This window comes from Blennius ocellaris, assembly GCF_963422515.1.
Source record: "Blennius ocellaris genome assembly, chromosome: 16".
In the NCBI taxonomy this organism is placed as follows: Eukaryota; Metazoa; Chordata; class Actinopteri; order Blenniiformes; family Blenniidae; genus Blennius; species Blennius ocellaris.
In genome coordinates this window covers 12,114,387-12,136,613 of record NC_137665.1, presented here as the reverse complement: position 1 = coordinate 12,136,613, position 22,227 = coordinate 12,114,387, and the positions used below count along the sequence as shown (strand labels likewise).

General features: G+C 39.9%; 2 protein-coding genes across 2 annotated transcripts; one reads left to right on the top strand and one right to left on the bottom strand.

Moving 5' to 3' along the window:
- Positions 1-685: 685 nt before the first annotated feature.
- xab2 (XPA binding protein 2) lies at positions 686-7,217 on the bottom strand. Its single transcript, XM_080511419.1, has 19 exons — positions 7,094-7,217; positions 6,621-6,769; positions 6,223-6,346; positions 5,910-6,107; positions 5,399-5,533; positions 5,134-5,298; positions 4,838-4,982; positions 4,599-4,750; positions 4,350-4,469; positions 4,131-4,262; positions 3,685-3,816; positions 3,457-3,570; positions 3,188-3,350; positions 2,893-3,083; positions 2,512-2,634; positions 2,230-2,401; positions 1,899-2,025; positions 1,584-1,687; positions 686-1,483 (listed from the first exon to the last, which is right to left on the bottom strand). The coding sequence occupies exons 1-19, from the start codon at positions 7,127-7,129 to the stop codon at positions 1,422-1,424; spliced, it is 2,544 nt and encodes an 847-aa protein (XP_080367545.1). The 5' UTR covers positions 7,130-7,217; the 3' UTR covers positions 686-1,421.
- A 3,130-nt stretch (positions 7,218-10,347) lies between these two features.
- LOC308141020 (myosin heavy chain, fast skeletal muscle) lies at positions 10,348-21,156 on the top strand. Its single transcript, XM_080511022.1, has 41 exons — positions 10,348-10,437; positions 10,704-10,751; positions 10,863-11,085; positions 11,227-11,370; positions 11,501-11,657; positions 11,820-11,847; positions 11,942-12,056; positions 12,154-12,246; positions 12,339-12,402; positions 12,560-12,658; positions 12,799-12,902; positions 12,995-13,133; positions 13,344-13,462; positions 13,570-13,719; positions 13,804-13,974; positions 14,063-14,369; positions 14,489-14,556; positions 14,642-14,729; positions 14,815-14,932; positions 15,013-15,136; positions 15,232-15,368; positions 15,458-15,713; positions 15,813-16,055; positions 16,175-16,351; positions 16,444-16,589; positions 16,990-17,080; positions 17,180-17,569; positions 17,677-17,803; positions 17,892-18,010; positions 18,137-18,333; positions 18,416-18,599; positions 18,692-18,857; positions 18,972-19,096; positions 19,227-19,535; positions 19,615-19,818; positions 19,913-20,038; positions 20,130-20,300; positions 20,383-20,487; positions 20,573-20,668; positions 20,791-20,922; positions 21,041-21,156. The coding sequence occupies exons 3-41, from the start codon at positions 10,882-10,884 to the stop codon at positions 21,053-21,055; spliced, it is 5,808 nt and encodes a 1,935-aa protein (XP_080367148.1). The 5' UTR covers positions 10,348-10,437; positions 10,704-10,751; positions 10,863-10,881; the 3' UTR covers positions 21,056-21,156.
- The last annotated feature ends 1,071 nt before the right edge of the window (positions 21,157-22,227 follow it).

Below are 22,227 nucleotides of genomic sequence, written 5' to 3'. Positions count from 1 at the left end.
TTAGTGAAACCTTCAAGTGTGGCTGTGATAGATTGTGAGGTTGCAATGTAAATCAAACCCGTTTCATGTCAAACTGTTGGGGTTTTGTCTGTTAAAGATCAGCAGCATGCTAGACATTTAGTATTTAGTAAGTAAAGGTCATTTTATATACTGTGCTTTGCTGACTTCAAAGTAAGCTGCAGCCATAAGAAAGATATGAGTATTCTGTGAAAAAATATTTAAATGAGAAAACAAGTTACACTCGAGGTCAGAGCTCCTGAATTGTTTTTTTTTTTTTTTTACTTTCAGTCTTTGAGGTTGTTTTTTTCTCGTAGCAATAAGAGCATTGGAAAAGAAAAATCTCCGGGGTGCCTCATCACATGATGTTCAGTCCCAAGTTGTTCCAAGTGCCCCACTGCAGTAACTTTGTAAGAGGATTACTTTCCAGCCATTTTGATCTAATTATGAGAGAAACTAAAATCCAAGTTACTTCTATTCTTATTTGAATGCCAAACATGCTTGTAACGAAGGAGTGGCAACAATTTAAAGCATATTTTTCCATCAAACATTTATGCAGGTTTACCTCACCCACATCATGCAAATAATTGAAGAATATGCAACAGCTTTGAAACTCTATACGTTTAAAAAAAAAAAAAAAAATCCACTTTAAAGTGAAAACAAAACACCATTGCATTTATTAGTAATAGTAATAAATCACATTTTAATGAAAGATTCACCACATTGCAGGCAGAAAGTCGACATTTGAGTTTTAAACTACCTCCAACTACAGGTTGGGCAAAAAGGACTGCTCTTTGTGATATGGTATCAAAATGTTTTATATCCCTTCTGTCATTAAGTTTTTACAATCGTACTTGCACATGTGAAACTAGAAGAGGAATTTGACATTTGTACATGCTATAAAAGTTGCCTTGAGCTCTGTAAGACACCCACCTACTTGTGATCCTCAAGGTAACAATGCAAGGCTTGAATACTAAGCTCCACTTTCAAATGAAGACTCCTCCCCTACCTTTCAGGGCTGAACTGAATTTGTAATTCCAAAGTATTTAAGAGCTTTTTTTCCCCTAATTCATGACTTTACAAATTTAAACCACATTTTTTTTCTTGACAGTTCACAGGTAGCTAGATAGAAGCATTTATAAGCCATAACTGCTCAGGAGCAACGTCTTCAGCATCATGGAGTGACACCATGTGGCCAAAACAAGTCTTTGCATCAAAAGTGACACGAATGTGAAAAGAGCAGAGAACACAAACATTGACACTAAGTACCCCTCAGCTGTCAAGATACTAAAAACAAAAAACAAAAAAACTGTAGTACATTTCACAAACTGAACAACCACTCTACTAAATAATCACAAAAAAAGACGTAAATATCTTGGCATAAAAAAAAAAAAATTAAACGATGAGAGAGATTGAGTTGTCTTTTAATCATCTTTTAGTCCTCCGAAGACAGCAGTGGGAATGGTCTTCTGTTCAAGTTGCACCTCTGTAAACATAAAAACAAGAAGAATTCAGTTTTACATGCATTACCTACTGGTACAAATGTTCAAACATCCTTTGTTCTTTTCTTTTTTGTTGTCACTCACCATCTGGCCCTTGGTCATCGTCTTCATCCTCGTCATCAATGTTAATTTCATCAGGATTAGCTTGTTTGGCGAGCTCAGCCAACTCAGTGCGGGAAGTATCACTCCTGCACACGTAGAGAGAGAAAACAGACCCAGGGTCTCAATTATACTTGAGTGAAAGACACATTATGTGCAGGGTAGCGCCAACACTGCATTTACACTGAACAGGAGAAAAGTGGGATAGAAGACAGAGGGATGAAAGATGCAGACAAGTCCAGCAAAATAAGCGTTTTTTAACATACAGTTTTGGAGAAAAAAAAAATACAAACAACAAACCTGACAAAGAGGATCTTCTCTTTGGGTTTAGGTTTGTCCTGCTCAGCTTCTGCAGCAAGCTGCTGTGCTTTCTGCTCCAACATCTTCATATCATCTATTCCCATTTGGCCTGGAGCAAGATCAGACACTAAACACACACACAAAAAAACAAAGAGAATGTGTAAAACTGAACAGCAAATTGCATTACATTGAGAGAGTGTTGAGAAGATCCTGAGTGAAAGATGTAGCTGCCATATGTTTATAATGTCAAACATCTTGAAAAGCAGACAGCTCAAGGCATTCCTCCAAAACAAAGACACTTTACACTTTCAGTTGCTCTAGATTTTCTCACCAGTGCCCGTAGAGCTTGTTATTGCCTTCATCATCTGAGAGGACATGAAGTTGACTTGGGTATTGTAAGTAGCCTGAACACTGCGTTTGATTCTCAGCATCTCTCTAATGGTGTCCTCGTTTCCATGGCGTATTTCAAATTCCTTCCAGGTTTGCCAGAAAGTAGCAGTCACCTAAAAGATCCACATGCAACAATGCATCAACCTGAAATTTGCCGGCAGCTTTTTATAGAAATGTGACAATCTGTGCAGTAAAAAGTAGAGGAGAATGTCGTTTGTCTCACCCTGGGGTCACAGATCTGGGAGCAGTAGGAGTAGATTGCTCTGGCCCGATCAATCTCACCCAGTTTGCTCTCCATGTCAGCAAATCGCAGACACATGTCCCTTGAATGTTCATCAGGAAGGACCTGGACAAGTCGAGGCAGCATGGCTCAGATTTTAGACAATTCAAAGGTCACAATTGGTCGCTGCCATATTATTCACAGTGAATAGGTTCTACGTTCAAGTACAACTACAGTATATAGTCACTTTAGGTAACTAGTAATCAAGTATGCAAACTGGACTCATTTTATTTGAAGGCAAGGGCCTTACAGAAATCAAAATGAAATCTTTCACCATGTCTTGCCAAATCCTGTCATGTTTCATTTTTTTTTATTTTTTTTTACCTCGATAGCCTTCTGGTAGATTGCCCGGGTGTATGTAACGCCATAGATTTCCGCTGCTCTCTTGATGTAGATATTGAACATGTGATGTCTCTCCTCAGTTTCCACTGCCTGTGTTGCTCGTTCATAGACGGCCATGGCATGCCGCGCCAAACCGTACTCTTCCTCCAATTTGGCATACAACAAATAAATGGCTAGGGAGAGATAAGAAACGCTCCAATCACTCCATGAATAAACAAATATTAAACTGCCACCCAGTACACGACAAGGAGTCAACGTATATTAAACAGTTACTTACTCTTTGCAAACTTGGCAGGGCAGCCATCCAAGGCTTGTTCAAACAGATCTCTGGCTCGCTCCAGCTTCTTCCCCCCATAACGATCAATGAATTTGGTGAGGTAAGTGTTCCAAATGTCATAAACGTTTGGCCACTTGAACAGAGCGATGCCACGCTCATATGCCTGAAGCAAAGACATCGAATAATCAGTCAAAAGCAATCTGCAATGGACAAGAATGTATAGAATCGAAAAATTGAATTGTCAGTCGGAATATGAGTGGTGTCTTTACTTTAAAGCTTTCTTCAAAGTAGTTGTGCTCTCCGAGGAACATGGCATAATTGATGACAATCTGTGGTGTGGCTATTCGGAGATCAATAATGCGATCATACACAGCTTTTGTTGACTGAGGAGGGAAAAAATTTATTGTCAGACAAATCGTTTCATTTGCTTTATGATTTTGTACACCATTTTTCTTTGGCTAATGGAATAGGACAAATCTGACATGAAGTAAACGTACCTGGAAAGTGCCAAGACTTTCCTCTAAGTCAGCCAGCATCGACCAGACCTTCAAGGACTTGTAGACTCTGTTCTGGACCGGCTCGGATGCGTCGAAGTACTCGGCTTTCTTCGATGGGATGGCTGTCGCTTTCTATATTCAATCACCCAAAGAAATGTGGTTTATCATCATATTCACAACAGATGAATAGAAAGTTTCATATAGCCAAAAAGATGCAACAGGACTTTTTTTCTTTTTTCATTACCACTGTCATAATTAAGTTGCAAATATCTATGATGAAATGTAATCTCTACGCTGATATTTGCATCATATTTCCTCCTGGACAAATGAGAGTATGCACAGACAACAGAAAGAATATAAATGACCCCAGTTCCTTTGTCTTCACTCAATCCTGCCACTAGATGTTCCTATAACTCTAGGGTAAACTGAAATGACAAATACGTTACCCTCAGTATGCGCAGTGCCTGTTCATAATTCTCATGGCGAAGCTCCATCTCGCCATATTCACACCACACTGTTGCAAGGTCATCCACTTGCTTGTAGTTCACCTTTGTGGCCTTCTCAAAGATGGTCCGGGCCTAAGTTACAGTAGATATTAAATATAAAAGTGAACAAGTAAGGCCTGAGATTCTGGAAACTTAGGTGGAAAGAATTCAGGGACTTACATCCTCGAGCTGCTCGTTCTCTTCATAGAATTTAGCAAAGGACACCCAGAGCGAGTGAGGCTTCCCCGTGGCTTTCATCGGATCCACAGTCTGTACTGCCTCAGTGTATGTGTTGATGATCTGCATGAAAGATAAAGCACATTGGTTTGTTCATGTTCAATCAAAGGTAATTGAGTTCTTGTAGAATTTTATACATACTTGTGTTGTGTCCCTATCCAAACTGCGTGCAGGAAATGATCTGAAACTCACCTGCCGGGGATTTCCCTCGTACAGTTTAACCCGCTTGTGCCACTCATGGACATTGTGTGGATTTTGCCGGAGCAGTACACTGTTCAACAGGAGAGGGCGCCGAGCTATCAGCTGCTCAAATCGAGCTAGTCTCAGTTCCAGGTCCACGTCATCTGGGTACAGAGAGATAGAAAAGCAATGAAGTGAAAAATGAGAGTGGTGAACCTCACATCCCTAATATTCTGGAATAATCTACACACCTTCTTCATCCTGCCCCATCTCAGCTGTGGTTTCCATCTTGGCAGCGATCATGCTCTCCTCAAACTGGGCATAACTATCAAACACTTGTGTGAAATCCCTTACGGTTACCACCGTAAGGATGGCCTCTTCATACACGTCACGTGCCTGAGGAAGAAAAAACAAAATACAAAAAAAGAAATTAAAAAAAAAAAAAAGGCAACGTTTGTCATTGACTCTTCTCCCTTGTTTGAATATAATCTTTCAATCTGTATTATATTTTATGCACAAACATGTACCATACTCGGAGGAAACATACTTTTTCAAAGTGCCCACTCCTGATGTAGTAATCCGATAAAGAGCACCAAAGTTTTCCAAGTTGGTCGGTAAAGCGAGTGAGGCCTCCTCGGATGATAGCCCCTACATTCAGAGATGTCACTTTGTCTGGATTTTGGGAGATTAGGTCGCATAGCTCATGCCACAGCTGTACAAGAAATGGATTAAGAAAAAAAATATTAAAACATTTCCAAGCTCTTGCCCAGAGACAAATACAATGCAAATTACTTGGAATGAGAATATCTTACTTGATAGTTTGACTTGCCCTCTTTGGAAACAAAGCTTTCATCGTTGACAACAGCGGCGAGTCGCACGGCTGCTTCATCCAAGCGCCCGACAGATCGCAAGTAGTCAATGTACTCCTCTGCATTCTCTGGAGAAAGCTACAAGACAAAGAAAAAAACCCAAACATATTATTCCATAAGATAACCATACACTGTCTACAGTCTAACAGCCAACATGTTGATGACCTTGTGTTTCAATTATTGGTTTTATGTCATCAATTGTTGTGGTTTGGGAAAGACAGTTAAAATGTGTAAATAACCTCTGAATTTCAGTTCAATATTAGAGCTCTAGATTAAATTGCAGCTTTTGGGGTAATAGTTGAAACACAGAGACAATTAAAAAGAACTTCATCAAGCTGTTGACTTGAAATTCAGTCACTACAACACAGGGTAACATAACTCAATAACTGAAAGTTAACTCAATATAGACTCCATTTTAAATTCAAATTTTTTATATTGTTCATATAGTTCTTACCTTTAGGTACCTGCGGTACACTCGGATGGCTGTTTCAGGCAGGGGAAGGTTACGGACGAAGCGGAGATACAGTGGCCAGACCCGTGGGTGCTGAGTTACCGGCAGAGCTCTGAGTGCTCGGTCAAATGTTCGCCGACTTCTTGTGATCTTGCATTGAGACACGAGGAATTGGCAGTAATCAACCCATATTCTCGGCATCTAGTGGAAAGTAAGATGGGAGGTTAGCTTTAAGTTTAACATTGACCAGTATCCCTCTGAATTAAATACATAAATTTAAAAAAATCAGGTAAGAAGCTTTGCAAATAAGAATTACCTTATGCATGAACACGAGTGCTCTTTCGTGGCAGTTATTGATGTCTTCGTAGACTGGTTCAGAGATACATTTGCCTTTAACTTGTTTCCGTCTCTCTCTAAGATAATTGTACCAGAGCTTGTAGCTGTAAAACCAAACAAACAAGGAGAACCATTATTAGTGAGACAACACAATACAGTACACCATATGTCATGGAGATATAATTAGGTCCACACTGAATTCATCAACGGTGCTTTTCACTTATAGACAAAAGCTGTGCTACACAACAGCCACAGCCATGACAAAATATGTAAGGTTGATGTTGTACGCTTGTAATGATTTAAATTGTGGATAAAAGGGTACTTTAAATCGGAATACAGAAAAGTTTTAGCGGTATTTGCAATGTTTCCCTCTTTTACCTGCCAGGCAGTTCTTTCAGAGCCCGCTCATAAATCATGTTGAGAGTTGACTTGAGTCCATTCTGTTTGAATTCAATGTATCGCATCCAGCACTTGACCGAGTATGGATTCCTGATGATTTCCTCTTCATAAGGCAGATCATCTTCTTCCTAATACAACAATCACAAACACAGCAAAGGAATCGGGTTACGACGTCTCAAGCTAACGTTGAAGCCGAAAAGAAAAGCGAACGGATGTATAGCATGAGTTTTAAACGTCTAAAATTAGTGCAAACAGAATATAGACAGTAATTATTTCAAGTGCACAATAATTTTAGGTTTGTACTACATATAGTTTTGGAGCCCTTTTAGCTTAGCATCCAAAACTTAACTCAACTTAGCACAGCCAAGCTCAAGCCACTATAAAGAAAAGTTAAAAACACATATTAGCTACAAACACATAATGCCAACAATGTATTGAATGGGGCAACTCACAAACATAACATCCGCTTTTTTATTTGACGAAATCATCTTTTGTCTAAAGATTGTCCAAAATCAGCGATGCTAATATTAGCAAGTTAGCTATTCGCCGCGGAGCCAACGCGTGCAGTCAGACTTCCGGGTTTACGGGGTTGCGTCACATAAACGCAAGCGCGAGACGCCTTCTTCTTCTTCTTCTTTTATTTATCGGCGGGTTGCAAACACCTTTCATTGCATACCGCCACCGACTGTACATGCGTGTGTACTGTAGCGTCACATGCCCACCTTTATAGTCTGCCTATTAAATGTGTCTCTCTCAGAAAGTTGAACAATGCCTTCCTAACATTACATACTTTTTCGTTCTCCCCTTCTTTTCCAATAATGCTTCTTCTTCTTCTTCTTCTTCTTCTTCTTCTTTTTCTTCTTTTTCTTCTTTTTCTTCTTTTTCTTCTTCTTCTTCTTCTTCTTCTTCTTCTTCTTCTTCTTCTTCTTCTTCTTCTTCTTCTTCTTCTTCTGTGTAGATCAAAATGAGTGTGGATCAAAATGACTTAACCCTCCCCCTTAAACAAACAAAAAAACTCAAACATAAACTGATATCTCTCACTCCCTAAATGCTGCTGTAGTATACTTGTGATATCAAGAGGTTCCTTCTTATTTCGCAACTTCCTAATCCACCTGTGTCTTGCTGTTTCGTGTCCCTGACAATAAAATGTCATGGATAACATTTTTCCCACTGTTTCCAGTTGCCCACACTGCTCACATTCTCCAGTGTTATGTTTCCTTTTTCTGGTTAGGGTATAGTTCAGTGCAGTGTGTCCGAACCGGAGTCTTGATATAATTGTTTCTTCTCTTTTGTTCCGTCCTGTGCTTCACATTTCCCCCACTTTCCTTTGTATTGTGTAATATCACTGCCATGGCTTCTCTTCCTCCCATTGCTTTTGCCACTTAATCCTCAATCTTTGTTTGATTTCCGATTTACTAGTGTCGACTGCCATATCAATTGCCCTGTTGTCTGTTGCCTCCATTGCTGCCTTATCTGCTGCCTCATTCCCTTTTAACCCAATGTGTGTTGGTGCCCATGAAACCTTTATCCAAACCCTCTATCAAAATGTCTGGCCTGCTGTTTGAGTGACTGCGGTACAAGGATGAAATAAAGAGAAAAAGCAGAAATAAAGACAATGTTACATCTCTTGCTAGGGGGTTTGAGTTTATCTGAATACATTCAGTAAAGGACAGATTTCTACTGGTTTGATCGTCTTTAGTTAAACACTATTTAATTCAGAAAATGTAATAACTGAACTTGCCAGGAAAAGCAATAAAACACAGCTATTTTCGAGAGTTTTTGCAATACTGAATATAATACTTTTGCCTCAGGACTGAAAGATTTATCAGGCAAGTAGAATTGCTTTTAAGTATACACTCATCTAATAGTCCATTGCACAACTGTATGCTACTCCTTCAAAAGCACAAGTGAATTGTAGTATGGCTGCAACATTTACACACAAAACTAACCAGCAAACTGTAAATGCAAAACAGGAATGGCAGATTGCCACCTTCTATTCATTTTTTTTAATAATCCCATATGAATGTAAAACACATATGCAGATTTTTGTTTTTTCATTTGATTCGTCACCATTTTAAATGATGCTTGCTTGTAAAACCTCGAACACACCAATTAAACTGCAAAATGTATTATGTCATTGAGTCCTTTAGGAAAGGCCTCGATGAAGCTGTCTTTCAGCACAGTGTTCCTCTCAACAATGTGCAAGGGTGGATCATAATTCATCTAATTTACATACCAGCATTAAAAATACGTCCAATAACACTTTGTGAAACGTACCAAATGCTTACAAAGAACATTGGCAAGTGTTTTGCCCGCCAAGAACTTTGAGGTGTACAGTAAATAATACGGCCATTATCTGATGCCTCAGATAGCCAGAAAGCTTGCTGTAAAATAATACAGCTGGATACAAAGCTACAGCGACAATGAATCTATTATTGTTGAGGTAATTGTTTATTCTCTTGAGAAGCATTAGAGCTCTTGTCAGCTGTTTTTCGGATCATGTAGGTCACTTTATTTTGGGGCCTATGCCAGCAATGTTTCAAAACCAGAGACGCATAGTTTTTCAAGGACACTGGGTTTCCATAACAGCAACAACATCCTTAGAATTAAATGTGGCACAGGGATAAAGATCTTTGATATCCGAGTGGGCCTTATTATAGGTCTTATCTCAGCCTTCTTGGCAAATGTTCTTGTCCTTTTAAGGCAAGGTATAATACCACTTGAACTTTATGGAAAGGGCCTTACATACAGTTTTATTAGAGGAATACAAGAGGTGCCAGCGTTCTGCAACCATATACCAGCGGCACTTGGGGGCTTCTCCAATATTAATTTCCATTCCTGGCTCACAGCTTGTGTAATTGCATGGATAAGTACAGGCAAGTTGTTCTTACAAAATTAAAAACTCTCTATCGTATAAGAACAATTCCAAATATATTTCTGTGAATTATATATCGGGGCAAATTATTCCTTCGCATCTATTAAGCATTTATATAGCATCTATTTTGGGACATACTTTAAACATTAACATTACGCTCAGGTTTAATGAGACAAAATGAAGCTTAGTCCAAAGGGGCTCTATAAAACATGTTGTGGGATGGCACTGATATGAAACCATCTGTGGAAGGAATTATTTATTATTATTATTACACTAGTAATGAAAATACTGATAAAATGGCTACCGTACTCAGTTTTAGTGGACTCCAAAGATTTTAAATATGTACAAGTGTTGACACTCAATACCAATGACATTTGAGTGTTTTTTACAAAGGGCAAAGGGTTGATGTATTAAAAAGTAAAACAGGACACTCTTAAAAGATTATTTAATGACGAGTTTCGCAGTGAGTTCAAAAGTATCTTTTTTTTAATCATTTAAAATATAAGCTATACCAAATGCACAATATTGCATGAAATGAAGACATACAATATTTCTGTATTGTTTTATATATATATATATATATATATATATATATATATATATATATATATATATATATATATATATATATATATATATATATTACTTGAAATTGCTAAGATTCTGAACCTTGCAGAGTTTAATAAAAAAAAAAAAAAAGGTTAATAGTGTTTTGAGATTTTTAGTTTGTCGACTCTCCATCACGTAATCTTGCACATTTGCTCAAAGCTGAGCAAATGTGTTAAGTGCCAAGTTGGGTCTTAAGATGTCAGGGATACTTGACCAAATCGAGTGGTGGAGTGCTGCTGAGCCGGCAGTTCCAACCTCTATATAAGCAGCAGCTTCAGTCTCCCCCACACAGCTGAGAGGCATCCCACACAGGTTAGTGCTCCATGTGTTTTTTTTCCCAACTTGATTTCCTTTTACTTAACATTATTAATTTCAAATATAGGCCTTTGTTGTTATGTTTGTGTGTTTGGATCATATTATTACCCAGAGAGGCTTCCAATATAACAATTTATTTCTGAATAATTTTCTTTTAAAGTCTTGAATTATTTTTGATGACTGGGAGAGAGGCTTTGATCAATTAAATTATTTCATTAAAAGTTTGTGTCCACTTCACTAATAATCTGAATCTTTTGAAAAAGCACCTTCAGCCACCACCGATCTGGGACACTCAGTTGGGATACATCGGGGTAAGATGTGGCAGCAATGACCCATCCACCTTAACATATTCACAAATGATTTCAATGCTGCATATTCAAATTATACAACAATTAATAATAATTTGAACTTTTTTCCCTTAGCGATCACAACAGTGCCAAAATGAGCACCGACGCAGAGATGGAGGCGTATGGGCCTGCGTCCATTTACCTCCGCAAGCCTGAGAGGGAAAGAATTGAGGCCCAGAACACTCCATTTGATGCAAAAACTGCCTACTTTGTGGCTGAGCCTCAAGAGATGTACCTTAAGGGGAAACTCGTCAAGAAAGAGGGTGGCAAAGCCACTGTCGAGACCACGACAGGCAAAGTTAGTGAATGACTGATTTATCATTCTTGTAAATGATGATGAAACACAATGCCACACATTCTATACATGTCTGAGTATTCTAAAAAGTATTGTCACATATTTCCCTGTTCAACTCAACTTTTTGAACTGGTTCCTTTGTAGAGTCTCACCGTGAAAGAGGATGACATCCATCCCATGAACCCTCCAAAGTTCGACAAGATTGAGGACATGGCCATGATGACCCACCTCAATGAACCCTGTGTGTTGTATAACCTCAAAGAGCGTTTTGCATCATGGATGATCTATGTGAGTTTGTTTTTAGTGACTATCATATCAAATTGAACAAATTCACTCCAGGTCTACTGCAAAGCGAAATGTAAACATGCCAAAATGTGGATATGTGTGACATTAAGCATTTACCTCTTTTTTTCTGCAGACCTACTCCGGTCTCTTCTGCGTCGTGGTGAACCCCTACAAGTGGCTCCCAGTGTACGATGCTCAGGTTGTCAATGGATACAGAGGCAAGAAGAGGATTGAGGCTCCACCCCACATCTTCTCCATCTCTGATAATGCCTATCAGTTCATGCTCACTGGTAAGATGTTTCTATCATGATTTAAGGATAAATAAATGTGAATAGTTGTGACTCAAGACATGCACACACACACAAAAACACAAACAAACCCTGAAAAGGTGAAAGCATGAAGGACGTTTGACACTTAGTGGATCTTCAACATGTATTTTTTTGAAATTTCAGATCGTGAGAATCAGTCTATCCTCATCACGTGAGTGCTGTGAAAAATTACATTAACTTGTTTATGGAAAATATGTTGGCATGAAACAGAAACATAGACTCAAGTTATCTTTCTTCTACCCCAGCGGAGAATCTGGTGCTGGAAAGACTGTCAACACCAAGCGTGTCATCCAGTACTTCGCAACAATTGCAGTGGCTGGAGCGAAGAAGGCTGAGGCCCCAACAGCTGGAAAGATTCAGGTAACATTCTCTTTATGTCTGTGTGAGAGAAAGCAATGCAAATTACCTTTGTACAGGATAATGGATAGTAACAAAAATCATGATTATTTATATACAGGGTTCACTGGAGGATCAAATCATTGCAGCCAACCCTCTGCTGGAGGCCTACGGTAATGCCAAGACTGTGAGGAACGACAACTCCTCTCGTTTTGTAAGTCCAAGCATGTATAAGAGATGAGTCTTCACACTGCTCTGGAGTTGCTAAATAAGTATCTCACTAACTGAAATGTAACTTATGTTCAGGGTAAATTCATCAGAATTCACTTTGGAGCCACTGGCAAACTGGCCTCTGCTGATATTGAAACATGTAAGTGATCTTCTTATTATCTATTGTATATTTTTTATTTGGTCACCATTCCTGTAATTTAGTATTGAATAAGATGGTAATCTGTAAAACATTTAGAGACTTTTGCCGTCCCTGGTTGTTGTCATACGTGTAATAACCCACAATCAATCACATGCAGATCTGCTGGAGAAGTCCCGTGTCACCTTCCAGCTGTCTGCTGAGAGAAGCTACCATATCTTCTATCAGCTAATGACTGGCCACAAGCCCGAGCTCCTAGGTATGCACATCTCTCTCTCTTTCTCTCTCTCTCTCTCTCTCTCTCTCTCTCTCTCTCTCTCTCTTGCTCTTGCTCTTGCTCTTGCTCTGTCTTGAACATAATGTTTCATTTTCAAGAATTTGTTCTTTTACTCCTTTCAGAGGCTCTCCTGATCACCACCAACCCCTATGACTACCATATGATCAGTCAGGGTGAAGTCACTGTCAAAAGCATTGATGACGTGGAGGAGTTCATAGCAACTGATGTAAATATTCAATTCATATTTTTAAAATGCCAAAAATGCCAAACCTAGGTTAAATATATCATGTTAAAAATATATTTTTATGTACAAAACAGACTGCCATTGACATCTTGGGCTTCACTGCTGAGGAAAAAGGTGGAATCTACAAGCTGACTGGTGCTGTGATGCATCATGGAAACATGAAATTCAAGCAGAAGCAGCGTGAGGAGCAGGCTGAGCCTGATGGCAATGAGGGTAAGTCTGAAATGTATGTTTTAAGATCCACAGCATAATTCTTAAAGATAGTCAATGAATAAGTGCTGTGATATCACTCTTAACTGCTTAAGGTTTCTTTGTGGGTTTTTTTAATGCCTTTTAAATCATGTAAAGCACATTGTGCTACAGATTGTATAAAAAGTGCTATGCAAATAAAGTTTGATTTGATATGGTCTGTTTCTCCTTCAGTGGCTGATAAAATCGCTTACCTCTTGGGCCTGAACTCTGCTGATATGCTGAAAGCTCTGTGCTACCCCAGAGTCAAGGTCGGAAATGAGATGGTGACCAAAGGTCAGACCGTCCCACAGGTAATGAACAAAAGCTTTGGATAACATATATATATATATACAATTAGATTAATGTACATTTTTGCACACACTTGAGTAAGTGTAATGCTATGGTATTTTTTTTCCAGGTCAACAATTCTGTCTCAGCTCTGTGCAAGTCTGTCTATGAGAAAATGTTCTTGTGGATGGTCGTTCGCATCAATGAGATGTTGGACACAAAGCAGGCCAGAAGTCAGTTCATTGGAGTGTTGGATATTGCTGGATTTGAGATCTTTGATGTGAGACCTTATTGATTATTTGCTCGGCATTTTGGTTGAACACTCATTTTACCAACAAAATTAAACACTTTTCTGTGACTTCAGTACAACAGCTTGGAGCAACTCTGCATCAACTTCACCAATGAGAAACTGCAACAGTTCTTCAACCACCACATGTTTGTCCTGGAGCAAGAGGAGTACAAGAAGGAAGGCATTGAATGGGAATTCATTGACTTCGGTATGGACTTGGCTGCCTGCATTGAGCTTATTGAGAAGGTATGTATTCACAAAGTGTAATTGCTCACAGGTTACAGTTACTTCTGGTCAGTGATGATTTTAACCAATGAATCTAAAATCTCCTCAGCCAATGGGCATCTTCTCCATCCTTGAAGAGGAGTGCATGTTCCCCAAGGCCTCTGACACTACCTTCAAGAACAAGCTGCATGATCAGCACCTTGGAAAGACAAAGGCCTTTGAGAAGCCAAAGCCTGGAAAGGGCAAGGCTGAGGCTCACTTTGCTCTGGTTCACTATGCTGGTACTGTGGACTACAATATCACTGGCTGGCTGGACAAGAACAAGGACCCCCTGAATGACTCAGTTGTTCAGCTGTATCAGAAGTCTTCCAACAAACTGCTGTGCTACCTGTATGTAGCCCACGCAGGAGCTGAGGGTAAGGATCAGTTGAATTATGCCGTCTGTTTACACATATTGGAGAAAAATCAGTGAAGGAGCACTTGCACACAGAGAAAAATTACCTGATTTTGCATTATTATTGAAAACGTTTGGCAGAGGCTGCCAGCAAGAAGGGTGGCAAGAAGAAGGGTGGCTCCTTCCAGACGGTCTCTGCCCTTTTCAGGGTATGTATAGTACAATGTAATTTCGTATAAAATACAGAATCACATTTTGAAATCGTATTGCACTATCAATGATTCTGATCCACAGGAGAACTTGGGCAAGTTGATGACCAACTTGAGGAGCACTCATCCTCATTTTGTGCGCTGCTTGATTCCCAATGAATCAAAGACCCCAGGTAAAACACTTCCTGTTTTTGTATTTTTTTTGCCCTGGAACTGATGCTGGAACAGATTATTAAAAGAACATTTTTCATTGTATAGGTCTCATGGAGAACTTCTTGGTCATCCACCAGCTGAGGTGTAATGGTGTGCTGGAGGGTATCAGAATCTGCAGAAAGGGCTTCCCCAGCAGAATCCTCTATGGTGACTTCAAGCAGAGGTGAAAATTCTGTTCAATATAAATAAGTTAAAATTGTGTCAGAGCAGCTGGATAGGCATTTTCACAATTTCTTCCTACAGATACAAAGTACTGAATGCCAGTGTCATCCCTGAGGGACAGTTCATTGACAACAAGAAGGCTTCAGAGAAGCTGCTCGGCTCCATTGACGTGGACCACACTCAGTACAAGTTTGGGCACACTAAGGTACTGTATATCATCAATAAAACTTAAATGTGGAAAAAAATGGCTGTTATACATACTTGAACTGTAAAAATATTTCTCTTGACTTGCCAACATAGGTGTTCTTCAAAGCTGGCCTGCTGGGTACTCTTGAGGAGATGAGAGATGAGAAACTGGCTGCACTGGTGACCATGACTCAGGCTCTCTGCAGAGGATATGTTATGAGGAAGGAATTTGTCAAGATGATGGAGAGGAGGTAAGGAAGTCATAGCATACATGCAGTATTCCTGTACACATCTGGGATTTCATAGCAGCTTAAGTGACATATTTTGTTTTGGGTTATAGAGAATCTATCTTCAGCATCCAGTACAACATTCGTTCATTCATGAATGTGAAAAACTGGCCATGGCTGAAACTCTACTTTAAGATCAAGCCACTTTTGAAGAGTGCTGAGACTGAGAAGGAGCTGCAGCAGATGAAGGAAAACTATGATAAGATGAAATCAGACCTTGCTACTGCTCTGGCCAAGAAGAAGGAACTGGAAGAGAAGATGATTGGCATACTGCAGGAGAAAAATGACCTGCAACTTCAAGTGGCTGCGGTAAGGAGAAAACAACATTAAGTTTGGTTTTTTGATTTCATCAAATCAGTGATTGCAGAGAATCAGATATCTATATATATCAAATATAATACACTACAGGAAGTTGAGGGTGTCGCTGATGCTGAGGAAAGGTGTGAAGGTTTGATCAAGAGCAAGATCCAGCTTGAGGCCAAACTCAAAGAGACCTCTGAGAGACTGGAGGATGAAGAAGAAATCAATGCTGAGCTGACGGCCAAGAAGAGGAAGCTGGAGGACGAGTGCTCTGAGCTGAAGAAGGACATTGATGACTTGGAGCTGACCTTGGCTAAAGTGGAGAAAGAGAAACATGCCACTGAAAACAAGGTGCACTTCAATTTGACAGCATTTTACAAAAATACTGAAATGCATTGTTTAGCTTTGTTATACCACGACATAATTAATATGACAACTGTCAAGGCTTTCAACTATACATAACATTTCAGGTGAAAAACCTAACAGAGGAGATGGCATCTCAAGATGAGGCCATTGCTAAATTGACCAAGGAGAAGAAAGCTCTCCAAGAGGCTCATCAGCAAACGCTGGATGATCTCCAGGCAGAGGAAGACAAAGTCAACACTCTGACCAAGGCCAAGACAAAGCTGGAACAGCAAGTGGATGATGTAAGAAACCAGTGTTTTATCCTTTTATTCTTTTTTAATCTGTTCCTTTTCAAGTATAACAAAAAAAAACAAAATTAAATTGTGCGTTTTAGCTTGAAGGTTCACTGGAGCAAGAGAAGAAACTCCGCATGGACCTTGAGAGAGCCAAGAGGAAGCTTGAAGGAGATCTGAAACTGTCCCAAGAATCTGTAATGGATCTGGAGAATGACAAGCAGCAATCTGATGAGAAAATCAAGAAGTATGTTTTCAGTTTTTCAGTTTGTTTGGGTTTTTTTTTCAATCCCAGTGATATGGCTCTAAAATCAGCAATATTTGTGTATATAACTGTTCATTTTCATAACACTTTATGAATCTAATGCAGTTCATAACTTTTAGTCCAATGAGTAGTTCTGCCAAATAGTCTCAATCAGCTGTACAGTAACTGTAATTTGTGAGTTTTTTTTTTAGCTAATCTGTGTTTCGCTTTCATCAATTCACAGCATGCATTTTGGGAAATAAACAGCTGTGGAGTCAGCCGATGACTTGAATGGAATCACTGGGGAATAACTCTTTCTGTAGACTTACTTTTGCTATGAAGATGCAATAGTTATCCAGTTGGCCCACACCCATTGAAAGTTGTTTTATTTTCTAATATTCAGGAAGGACTTTGAGATCAGTCAACTCCTCAGCAAGATTGAGGATGAACAATCTCTTGGTGCTCAGCTTCAGAAGAAGATCAAGGAACTCCAGGTGTGAAGAATATTCACATTATATATCATAAATTGTTACTAATTACAAGATGCTTATGGATTGGTGATGAATTCTTTGTGTTATTGTCATCATCTCTAGGCTCGTATTGAGGAGCTGGAGGAGGAGATTGAAGCTGAGAGGGCTGCTCGGGCGAAGGTAGAGAAGCAGAGAGCTGATCTCTCCAGGGAGCTCGAGGAGATCAGTGAGAGGCTTGAGGAAGCTGGTGGAGCAACAGCAGCTCAGATTGAGATGAACAAGAAGCGTGAGGCTGAGTTCCAGAAGATGCGTCGTGACCTTGAAGAATCCACCCTGCAGCATGAAGCTACTGCAGCAGCTCTCCGCAAGAAGCAGGCTGACAGTGTTGCAGAGCTGGGAGAACAAATCGACAACCTCCAGCGTGTCAAGCAGAAGCTGGAGAAGGAGAAGAGCGAGTTCAAGATGGAGATCGACGACCTCTCCAGCAATATGGAGGCTGTCGCCAAATCGAAGGTAAAAAATTTATATGTTTTCACGTGTGTCCAAATAAATTAACTGAATCTATACCAGTAGCTTTAACTTTGGAGATTTAGAAGACACACCATGCTTTCCTGTTGTAGGGCAACTTGGAGAAAATGTGCAGAACCCTTGAGGACCAGTTGAGTGAGCTCAAATCCAAAAATGATGAGAATGTCCGCCAGCTGAATGATGTCAATGCTCAGAGGGCACGACTTCAAACGGAAAATGGTAAATTAGTAAAAAACATAATCAAAAAAAGGATTAATTTAAAACTAATACAAACACTTGTATCCTAACTTCATAAAATGTCTATCAGGTGAGTATTCTCGCCAGATTGAGGAGAAGGAAGCTCTTGTTTCTCAGCTGACGAGAGGCAAACAGGCCTTCACTCAGCAGATTGAGGAGCTCAAGAGGCACGTTGAAGAGGAAGTCAAGGTATGAAGTTTCCCTCTCCTTTTACATCATTAAGTACACAAAGGAGTACATAAAAGTACTTATAGTCCCCAGTTGCTCTTCTGGTTAGTAAAAATATCATTCTGACATTGACTTTGTATTGAACAGGCCAAGAACGCCCTGGCTCATGCTGTTCAGTCATCTCGTCATGACTGTGATCTGCTCAGAGAGCAGTTTGAGGAGGAGCAGGAGGCCAAGGCTGAGCTGCAGAGAGGAATGTCCAAGGCCAACAGTGAGGTGGCTCAGTGGAGAACCAAATATGAGACTGATGCCATCCAGCGCACTGAGGAGCTGGAGGAGGCCAAGTAAATATTGGTCATTTCTTTGTTTGAAATGGTTTTCACTTTAGCTTCTTGCTTTAATTCCAGTGATTACTCTAATTTACAGGAAAAAGCTGGCCCAGCGTCTGCAGGATGCAGAAGAATCCATTGAGGCCGTGAACTCCAAGTGTGCCTCTTTGGAGAAGACCAAGCAGAGGCTGCAGGGTGAAGTGGAGGACCTCATGATTGATGTGGAGAGAGCGAATGGTCTGGCTGCCAACCTTGACAAGAAACAGAGGAACTTTGACAAGGTAAATTGTCAAACAAGCCCAATGACTTTTACTAGATAATGATACCTCCATGTAGTAGTTGCAAATGATTCCCTTCATCTGAATAAATCTAGGTCCTGGCCGAATGGAAACAAAAATATGAGGAGGGACAAGCAGAGCTGGAAGGAGCCCAAAAGGAGGCTCGTTCTCTCAGCACTGAACTCTTCAAGATGAAGAACTCCTATGAGGAGGCTCTGGATCAGCTGGAGACCTTGAAGAGAGAGAACAAGAACCTGCAGCGTATGGAAACTTGTTTGGTTTTTACATAAAAAGCAATAGTAGGTCCAGGGCTGTTCATATAGAAGTTTACATTTTGTATATTTTCCTTGTTGTTGTTTTGGTCTTATTAAATAGAGGAGATCTCCGACTTGACTGAACAGCTTGGTGAGACTGGAAAGACAATCCATGAGTTGGAGAAGGCCAAGAAGACTGTGGAGACTGAAAAGTCTGAAATTCAGGCAGCACTGGAAGAAGCTGAGGTAATGTCTTTTAACATTTTAGAAATTACTGTTGCTCAAAAGAAATTATTAAGTTCTTGTTAGATTATTGTTTAGTATTTTCATCGGATTTTTAATTGGATTATAACATCATTGTCGGAATTTTCTAAAGGGTACTCTGGAACACGAGGAAGCCAAGATTCTCCGTATTCAGCTTGAGCTCAACCAGGTGAAAGGTGAGGTTGACAGGAAGCTGGCAGAGAAGGATGAGGAGATGGAGCAGATCAAGAGAAACAGCCAGAGGGTGATCGACTCCATGCAGAGCAGTCTTGATGCTGAGATCAGGAGCAGGAATGATGCCCTGAGAGTCAAGAAGAAGATGGAGGGAGACCTGAATGAGATGGAGATTCAGCTGAGCCATTCCAACAGGCAGGCTGCTGAGGCTCAGAAACAACTCAGGAATGTCCAGGGACAGCTCAAGGTGAGTTTTCTGCAGTAGTTCAATTAGAATAACAAACAAAAGCGATGCAGAATGTTAATAATTTCTCGTGTTACATCAGGATGCCCAACTGCACCTTGATGATGCTATCAGAGGACAAGAGGACATGAAGGAGCAGGTCGCAATGGTGGAGCGCAGAAATGGTCTGATGATGGCTGAGATTGAGGAGCTGAGAGTTGCACTGGAGCAGACAGAGAGAGGACGCAAAGTGGCTGAGCAGGAGTTGATTGATGCCAGTGAGCGTGTGGGACTGCTGCACTCTCAGGTTTGATATGAAAATTAGGACATAGTCTGGTAAAGTAACATGAATTTGAATAGTATATTGGGCATTGTATTTATACTTTTTCCTCTACATCCAGAACACCAGTCTTATCAACACCAAGAAGAAGCTGGAATCAGACTTTCTCCAGGTTCAGGGTGAGGTGGATGATGCTGTTCAGGAAGCAAGAAACGCTGAAGAGAAAGCTAAAAAGGCTATCACTGATGTGAGATTACCACTTTTTCACTGTTGTTTTGTTTTATAAGGAATGATTTTTGGATCCAAATAAATGGTAAATTACTTCTGGAACATTTCAGGCTGCCATGATGGCTGAGGAGCTGAAGAAGGAGCAGGACACCAGCGCTCATCTGGAGAGGATGAAGAAGAACCTGGAGGTCACAGTCAAAGATCTGCAGCATCGTCTGGATGAGGCTGAGAACCTCGCCATGAAGGGTGGCAAGAAGCAGCTCCAGAAACTGGAGTCCAGGGTACGAACGTATATCTAATTATTGTATGAATGTTGTGAATCTTTTGAAACTGTTTAGTCTTCACATCTGTTGGTTTTCACAGGTTCGTGAACTGGAGTCTGAAGTTGATACTGAGCAGAGACGTGGAGCTGACGCTATTAAAGGAGTTCGCAAATATGAGAGGAGAGTGAAGGAGCTCACCTACCAGGTAATACATTTATCCCAAAAAAGATGACACAAGTTGCATTTTATTTCTGTTTTTTCACTTAATATGTAATAATTCCTCTGTGTAGACTGAGGAGGACAAGAAAAATGTGACCAGACTTCAGGATCTGGTGGACAAACTGCAGCTCAAAGTCAAGGCCTACAAGAGACAGGCTGAGGACGCTGTGAGTAAAGTTCTTGATGTGACATTTTATTTTTTTTTTTAAATGAATCACTTAGTTTTTATGCAACGAATTATGCAAACTGCCCAGTGGCTTGGTCACCAACATTGTTGTCACTTATACAGGAGGAGCAGGCCAACACTTACTTGTCCAGGCACAGAAAAGTCCAGCATGAGCTGGAAGAAGCTCAAGAGCGTGCTGACATCGCTGAGTCCCAGGTCAACAAGCTGAGAGCCAAGAGCCGTGATGTTGGAAAAGTAAGTCTGTGATCACTAACTGTAATCAGAATATACACTTTAATGAAAAAATATATATGTTGTTGTGTTTGTTTTGTTTATTTGTTATTGCTAATTGAGTTCTTCCTCTTTCTTGCAGTCTGATGCTGAATAAGACTCGTCTTTCAGTTCAAGCCTTTGAACAGAGTTTATAAAATATGAGCTTGTGTTTGTGGGCATTTTCATGAAACAATAAAGTCAATAATTTATATCATTTTTCTGATTTGTGTTATTTTATTATTGCTTACATATTTATTTTTCAGGACAAAAAAAAAAACGGATCCCCAACAGAGTAGAGCAGTTTGTCTGTGTTTTATATCATGGAACAATGTTCCAATATCGAGTATTAAGAAAATGTCCCTCTAGAATGGTTGGAAATTATAGGGGGAAAAAAGGATATATCTGTCTTTCATTCATATTATCCATGGATAGGTTTAAAGATATAATTAGTTTTGTATGGCAAAGAAAAAATATAAAGTTTCATTGTTTCAAGTTTTGAGCAAGAGATACAAAGTACAAAGTCATGTATGACTCAAAGTATGACTTTGAGTCATACATGAATTATGACCATGATGTGAGAGCAATCCTCCTAATATCAACATATTTTTTAAGAAAGATGGCATAAAACATTGACAGGATTATAGAGGAAATGTATATACCGATATGTCTGAATCTTAAAACAAAAATCATAATGGGAAAACAGGCTCCTGATATTCTCACAAGGCTTTATTCAGGGAATCAAATTTTGCTTAGCATACAGAAATGACAGGAGGCCTGTTCTGAATCCATGTAATGCACTATTTGGGATGTCACAAGGAACAAATAGCAGGTTGCCAAGCGTCCCCCCCACCCAGTCTTTGCACCATGTGGGAAGAAACTGAAGCTTGGTAAGGAATGTTGGCCCAGAGCAAGGTCTGCCTTTAAGCTTTTGATGCGCCTTCATCCTCCACTCATCCTATGCAAGGGCTGCTTGGATTTCACACCACTTTTGTGTTGTCCTGAGGGGAATATACGGTGACAAGGAAACATGCTCATGCCATATAAGCAGCAAAGGAAATCAACACCATCCCTTCATTAAGGGGCTTTACAAAAGGTGGCCCCAAATGTCCTTCACACACACACACACACACACACACACACACACACACACACACGAAACAACCTACTCATACTTCCAGTAATTCCTTCGTTTATGACAACTGAGTTTCTAATTATCCAGTGTAATTAATACACACAACAAAGGAGCTATAAAGAGAGCTGTAAAATACCTGTGATGGCCTCTTTGGT

Excerpts from the sequence above, each read along its gene's own strand:
- LOC308141020 (XM_080511022.1), top strand. The coding sequence starts at position 10,882 with ATGAGCACCGACGCAGAGATGGAGGCGTATGGGCCTGCGTCCATTTAC. Across the intron at positions 12,403-12,559 it reads CTCTGCTGATATTGAAACAT|ATCTGCTGGAGAAGTCCCGT; the intron begins GTAAGTGATCTT and ends AATCACATGCAG. Across the intron at positions 18,600-18,691 it reads AACAGAGGAACTTTGACAAG|GTCCTGGCCGAATGGAAACA; the intron begins GTAAATTGTCAA and ends GAATAAATCTAG.
- xab2 (XM_080511419.1), bottom strand. The coding sequence starts at position 7,129 with ATGATTTCGTCAAATAAAAAAGCGGATGTTATGTTT. Across the intron at positions 5,299-5,398 it reads AGGGCAAGTCAAACTATCAA|CTGTGGCATGAGCTATGCGA; the intron begins GTAAGATATTCT and ends TTTCTTGTACAG. Across the intron at positions 3,084-3,187 it reads CCCTGCCAAGTTTGCAAAGA|CCATTTATTTGTTGTATGCC; the intron begins GTAAGTAACTGT and ends ATCTCTCCCTAG.